General features: G+C 34.6%; 1 protein-coding gene across 10 annotated transcripts; it reads right to left on the reverse strand.

Moving 5' to 3' along the window:
• Positions 1 to 865: 865 nt before the first annotated feature.
• On the reverse strand, positions 866 to 6,644 carry LOC18018945. 10 transcript variants are annotated; one of them, XR_002899673.1, is made up of 9 exons: positions 6,515 to 6,631; positions 6,208 to 6,356; positions 5,919 to 5,980; positions 5,675 to 5,794; positions 5,501 to 5,573; positions 5,283 to 5,386; positions 4,995 to 5,161; positions 4,317 to 4,386; positions 3,965 to 4,243 (listed from the first exon to the last, which is right to left on the reverse strand). XR_002899673.1 is itself a non-coding variant. In XM_024156817.1 (6 exons), the coding sequence occupies exons 3-6, from the start codon at positions 5,123 to 5,125 to the stop codon at positions 1,778 to 1,780; spliced, it is 360 nt and encodes a 119-aa protein (XP_024012585.1). In that variant the 5' UTR covers positions 5,126 to 5,161; positions 5,283 to 5,386; positions 5,501 to 5,624; the 3' UTR covers positions 866 to 1,777. The 10 variants fall into 10 exon arrangements, 1 of the variants encoding a protein (XP_024012585.1); XR_002899679.1 differs by lacking the exon at positions 5,919 to 5,980 and having other exon boundaries at positions 5,675 to 5,721; positions 6,515 to 6,644; XR_002899676.1 differs by having other exon boundaries at positions 5,680 to 5,721; positions 6,208 to 6,631.
• Between the last annotated feature and the right edge of the window lie 431 nt (positions 6,645 to 7,075).

The following is a 7,075-nucleotide window of genomic DNA, read 5'->3' on the forward strand; positions in this document are numbered from 1 at the left end:
CCAGCACACTTGACATCAGGACAATCCAACGGTTCAATCAAACGTTACGCAAAGAGAAATATTTCCAGTTAATCAGCCGGCCAGCCTTCCGGACTGCGGCCAACACTTGGTTTCCCACGGTCGCCCACTTCCTGACTGCGCAGAATCAACGTTCAGATCGAAGAAGCCCATTTCCAAGCCCATTCGATATTTTCATTTGGAGAAACCCTAAATGACGTCCAAAAATGACTTAAGCACTATAAATACTTGTTTTTAGGAACCCTAGGCCGTGTGCCATATGTTTTAGTTGTTTCTTATACTTGTAGCTTGTTTTTAGGTTTAGGATGATAGAGATATATCTCTTGAATCCTCTTTGTTTCTTTTCAATATCGTTTCTATTCAGTATTTCAATACAATTTTTTTTGCTTTCTTTAATCATGTTTGAGTAATTTACTTGTTGAGTCTACGAGAATTTTCGATGGGGATTATATATGTTTGATGAGGATTCCATTAGCTACTAAAACCGAATCCTAGAATTTTTTCTTCTAAACTTATTTTTAATGCATGAGAGTAGCATTATGAACTATAATCTGATTTAGGTTTGTAGTGTTGCGAAAGTTTTTATTAGGGTCCAAATCTAGTTTGAGAAGAGCAATTCTGCCATATGAGTGGAGATAATTTCACTGAAAACCCTGTGTCTCGTTTTTATAAGTTTACATCTATTTTTATTCAAGCTTTTTACATTAAGTCTTCTTTATTTTTCCAGCCGATTTTCTTAGAGTTTTTATATTAGGTCATTTTTAATTTTAATCGTTTCTTCCTTTCCAGTTTAGTTTAGGATTTGCATTTTAGTGACCCCCAAAATCTATTTTGAATACCGATTAGTTCTAGAGTTTCTTGCTTTAATCTCTTTCAAAAGTTTTTGCAGAAAAGATTCTCCTTCCCTGTAGATTTGATCCCTAATTTTTACAATCAATTAGCTGTGCACTTGTGGTTTTAGTTGATTCTATTAGGGTAAAAATTGTTTTCGCACTCACATCACATCAATTCTCCCGCAAAAAAACAGCACAGACAGTTCCCAAAGCTGAGATGAGAACTTTGTCCCTGAAGCGACCAACGTCCCGGTTCCCTAATGTTGGGATTTCTTCAAGAGAGGAGGTCCCTCCAGCTGTAGACGACCTCCATGTTGTGGTCCAAGGTACCAAAACCGGACACTGGACTAAGCGTTGCAGGTTGAATCCTGGTGAATTCTGCTTCACTTACAAGAAAGATACTCCGCTGTGCAACGATGCAGAGGCTTGTGCCGTTCTATTTTGGCAATTCAGAGATAAAGGATCTCATCCTAGTCGACAAGTATAAGGAAATTGTGCGTGCCAAGTTTCAGGTAATGCATTTAGATTTTGGCAATCTTTTGCCTTTTGGCTCTGTTGCTAACTTTGATCGTTTCTCTAGGTTGAAGGCCGGACTAATAACATCATTTGGGTCTACGATCGTCATCTTAAAACTGATATCTTTGACGTCGGGAAATTCGAGAAAGTGAAGCAAGACCTCGCTGCTGAGCAAGCCAAATCCTCCAGTTTGGAAAAGGCGGTCGTGGAGCGCAACCTAGAGATTGAAAGGCTGTCAGCCAAGATCGCTCAAGCAGAAGTGTCCCTTACTCACACTGCTTTAGAAAAGAACAAGGTAGAGGACTTGCTGAAATCCGAGAAGGCCAGGCTTAGGGACTCCCGGGCTGAATGGGTTGAGTACCAGAGGAATCTTCACAAGGATTCAGTGGAGAAGATGAAAGCCCAGATGACTAAGGAATCTTCACTACCGCAGAGCATCCAACACGAGCTAGAGAGCGGCCTATAAAACTAGAAAATATTAGGACAGCTCTATACTATTATTTAAGGAATTTTTTTAAGATATGAACTTTATTTTATAAGATATTACATGAAATGCTATTACAAATAAAAATAATTAAATGAAATAAGAACATATAAATGTCTTTTGAAATTATTGAAAAGAATATGTATATAAATCAAAAGTGTATTTAATGTCTTTACTTATTAATCTTATAAGGATATTAAAATATATTATATTATTTAAAGTAATAATCAATCCATATATAGTCCAAAAAAACTATTTAAAATTTTGCAATATTTTCATTTGTATTTTTTAATTAATTTATATTATATTTGAAAATCAACTCAATCATTTTTTTAATAATTAAGATATGTTTTCAATATTTAAAATTGTAGTTCTTTAGAGGTTGGTCAAAAAACATTTTAGTCCATTACAAAACAGATTAAGTAGACTAGTTGGTGCGCTTTGATTATTGTAAAATATATTATAGAAATTATTAACCAAAAGTGATAATCTAATCTCAAATAAAAAATATTCACAATCCATGTTAGTATGTATATAAGTATGTACATATTACCATTACATCACTCTTATATTTTAAAAAAAAATATTTATATTTTTAACTGCACAACAAAATTAACTCAAATACCTATTCAATAGATATATATATAAATATATATATATATATATACATAATATTGGTCGTGTAACTTTTATAATCTATTGCTAACCAATTTTAACTTAACTAAAAACTTAAAACTAAAACAATTAAGTAAAAAATAAATTTTAAATCAATTAAAAACATAATAAAAAATTACTCCATTCTGTGTGCGAGTTAATTTCTAGTGTTAGCATTCACCCACTTATTTAGTCCAAAGGCTAAAGTTGCAACCTTGTCTTAGAGGCTATGTCATGCCTGAATAATCTTGGATTTGAGGATTTGTTGTTCCAAACTTCTCAAAATTGGCTGAGACTCTCCATAGGTTTCACAAGACACATCATAAATTGGTGGTTGGTACGTCAGTAGAAGACTTCTTCAACCGTCTTTCACATATAGAAAAAAATAGTGAAAATTCCTCAGACTAGCCTTTAAGGTTGATGAAATGACAAATCTAACCTAACATATTGAAGAGTTTACTAAACTAACCTTAAAAAGTTGGTCTTATACCATTTTGTCCAGATGATGAATATTATTACAAAAATCCCATTTTAGTTTAAAAAAAAAAATTCGAATATAATTAAAATCAAACAAATATACATATATCTTTAAAGCACAAAAAAATATAATTTGCAGATTAAAAAACAAAACCCTAATTTTTTTGTTGGAGAGGCGATTTTGCGCCCCAGCTTCTCCTTCTTCCTTTTATCTCTTTGCAGCTTCTCTCTTTTCACAGAACCATCCAGATCTTGACTCTCTCACCGTTTCGAATCAGTCGTTTTTTTCTCTCTATCGGAATAATCAGATCTCATCGATTTTCTCGTTTTTTCATCGGTTTTCATCGATTCACATTGTTTTCTCATTTTTTCATCGGTTTTCATTGATTCCAGGTCAAATCCAGGTAATTTTTGGCCCAGAAGACTACCGCCATGTGTGAGGCGATTTCGGCTGTATTGCGGCTGACGGCGGAAGCAAAAATCCGTAATTTCTTTTTGTTTCCTCCGAAATTGTAACCCTAATCTTAATTTTTGCAGGAAATTTTTGGTTTCGGTGGTTTCTGTCATTCCGAAACGATTTTTGGTGGGAGCATACGATTTCTGGTGAGTAATCTTTTTTCGTAATGGTTGAGTTCAAAAAAGTGTATGGTAGACTTTTTATAGAGTTGTTGTAAAATGGTAGATTTAATTTGTTAAATGGTAGATTTGTTTGGGATCATGGTAGATTTGTTTGGAAAATATTAGGTTAGGTAGATTTATTTATGTTTGTTGGTTTGGTTTAAATGATCGTACTAGTCATGGTACGTTTTCTAGACTATCTTTCATTTTTGGTAGATTTGTTATTGAATGTGGTCGATTTCTTTATGTTTTTGGTAGACTAGGTGAATACCCGCGCCCACGCGCGGATTTTTCTTCTGTTAAAGTTTTATATTACATAATAATATTGATTGGTGTTTTGGTATGTCATCTTATATAAACTCGAATCAGTACATCCAATTTTAGAATTTAGCTTCAAGTGTCTCTGTGTACATACTAATTATAAAATAAAAATCCAAATCTTACCATCACGATAGTAAAATTTGAAGTTTATAAGTCTCAAAGTAAATCAAATGTTGCTAAAAGTGAATTACAACAAATCTCATAAGGCCTTACCATGTCCAGAGGGACAATCTTTGGTCCATGTTAAAGTGGTACTGTTGATATGTAATGCAAATTTATCCAATCTCCTACATTTAGTTCCAGCAACTGCACATACCCATAGCTGCTACAAAGATAAGTCTCAACTACATTGAGAAGACTCCGAAGCTATAATAGTTGGAAAAATATATTAATACCTGAAAAGCAACTTTCTCGAACTTCTTCGTGTACAGCCTCGTCTCTTCCAATACGTAAAAACTCAATTCCCTGCAAGTGGATTCAAAATATATCAGACGTATTAAAGTGTCCTACATGTCTAAAAGTAGGCACTTACGCAAAGAAAAACGTTCTTCATCTCTCGTAAGAAAAAAAAATCATGCAGTTTATTAGCTGATATTCCCATAAATTCTTCCTTAACGTCCATATGTAATAATAATACAGTAATACCTTTTGACCCTTCAGGTTTTTCTGCATCATGAATTTAAAGAAAAAGAAGAAAAATATGACATTTCATATAGAGATATTGAGAAAATCATATAACATAAAATTGGTAGCCAAAAGAAAAAGAATGAGGACAAGATGACTTCAACGTGCAACCCAGCACCACTTCTTTGTTGACTTCTCCAATCTTGTTCAGTAAACTAAAAACTCATTTTAAAGAGTTGACATACTCTTCTTACTGTCTTCCTTTAACTAATTGTCATTTATTTCCTTGTATAACTGTACCTAGCTTCTTTCCCTTCTCGCTAAAGAGAGTAACATTCTATATGTACAATCTAACTATAGAATGTCAACATAATTATAAAATATTTTAGAGATGAATGAAAGAGTCATAATCCAGAAAAATAATAAGGTTGCCTAGAGGAATAAAGGACCTGCGTTTTAATTCGATGAGTAGATTAGCAACTGCAGAGTTTGTGTAAGATGCAAGCAGAATAGATGAACCTCTGATCAACAAAGCTTTCACAGCATGGACCATTGTGGAGGTTTTTCCTGTTCCAGGCATTCCTAAGATCAACGCATAGTCCTTTGCAGTGAGTATCTGAAAATAAAACAAGAAAGCAAGTCCTTTATGAGCTTTGCTACAGAAATATTGTCGTTCAGAAATGCCTTAAGAATAGCATGTTACATAAAAGATGAATCGAACATAATCAAGCAATGACCTGTAGTATAGCTTGAGGGTGATCATTATTAAGGCTCTTTTCTGACCAAATATACGATATTGCGGGATCTGGCTCAGTATAGTTCCATTGTTAAATCTAGGAGACTACAGAGACATGGAAGAAAGAAGACAAAACGAAGCATGTGAAGAAGAATATAAGAAACAAATAGCATTATCGTGTCAAGGGGAATACTGAAAAAGGTGAATCAGACATATCACCTCAAGAGCCACAATCATTTTCCTGATTCTAATGCTACGTTCGTTTTGTATGAAAAGCTGCATGAGATTGAACCTTGACGAATATAAAGATCACAAATCAATATCGTGACAGCCAGTCCATGTAGGTAGGATTAATAAATCAATAAAAAAATTACAAAATCATGAGAGAATTACATAACCGAAAATGATGTCATGAATTCATCTTTGTAAATTCGCCATAGCTGCATGAGAGAGATTAGACACCTCAGAAGAAGGTTCGTTCCAAGGAAGCCGTAATCGCTTGGATAAAGAAACCTTAGGATTGACATAGCAAAAGGAATATCCAGGACTCTTTTAGACATGACTGAGTAAGAACATTGAGACAAACTAAGCTAATTCCACAAACTGTTTAAAGAAAATCTAGGAGGAATGTGCTTACTGATACATGAGTGTGACTAATATCCGTTATAGTACCATTTGCAACGGTCAGGTGGCTGATTTCTGTGCGAAGAATCTAGATATGAAAATTTTATAAACAAAGAAGCGGGAACAGCATAAACTAAGACTGGAGGTTTTTTTAAAAATTGCCGTAAATTTTTAAATTTGAAAAATTGATCACAAGTTTCCGCATCTAAGACTTTCACATAAATATGCTGGTGAGCAAGAAAATGGTTGAGAAAATTTGGAAGAATACTCTTCCGGGGAGCTAATCAGGAAATGAATTGTACCACGCGGTCTCCAAGTCATCAGTTGCAGGGGTTCCAATCCTAATCGTATCTTCACTGGGTACTCTTTCTCTAGATTCAGATGAGTTTTGACGAAGAAAACAATCCACGATCCGAAGGCGGTCCTTGATTTTCGATCGGAACCTCGCTCGCTGAAAAATACCCCGCCGGTTCCACCGCCGCAGATTTTCACAAAACAAAATCCGATTCAAATTCCAGACGACAAACCCAGAAAAACAAATTCAAAACCCAGAACCAAAGGAGGAGCTAGAGGAAATTATTTAAAAGAAATCTCCAGAAAACTACGAACAGGCTGCAGCGGCCGCATCGATCTTCACCTTAGATCGCTTGGTGGGCCGTGGAGATAGACGACACTTTAGGAGAAGAAGAAGAACAGAAACACTTCGAAGCGGAAGAGGTACCTCTCGTCTCCATAGTTACGTCGAATTTTTTATTTGTGAAGAATTTTCTTTTTTAATTAAAATATTTGGACACGTGTCGTCTCTGCAGATGACGTGTCACGCTCCTGGAAAAAGTTCTTCATCTTTTATATATAAGATTTATATTTAGTTTTATGGTAGGTTTATAAGATTTGCTTTCGTGTTTGGTAGATTTGTTTATGTCTTTGGTAAATTTGTAAGATTTGTATGTTGTTGTATAAATTGGATATATTTGTTTTTGGACACGGCGACTTTGCTATAATATAACCATTTTTGCAGATATGGTTTCTGCTAGCAGCGCAAAGGATTATCCCCAACAATTGTACCCGGAAAATAGATCTCCTATGAGGAAGAAGAGTGCTCATCATAACTGCAAGGTTCATAAATTCATCAATATTAGGGAGCAGCTGTTTGAGTCTAGTGAGTGTGTG

Source organism: Eutrema salsugineum, unplaced genomic scaffold (assembly GCF_000478725.1).
Source record: "Eutrema salsugineum unplaced genomic scaffold, Eutsalg1_0 scaffold_2, whole genome shotgun sequence".
Taxonomy (NCBI): Eukaryota; Viridiplantae; Streptophyta; class Magnoliopsida; order Brassicales; family Brassicaceae; genus Eutrema; species Eutrema salsugineum.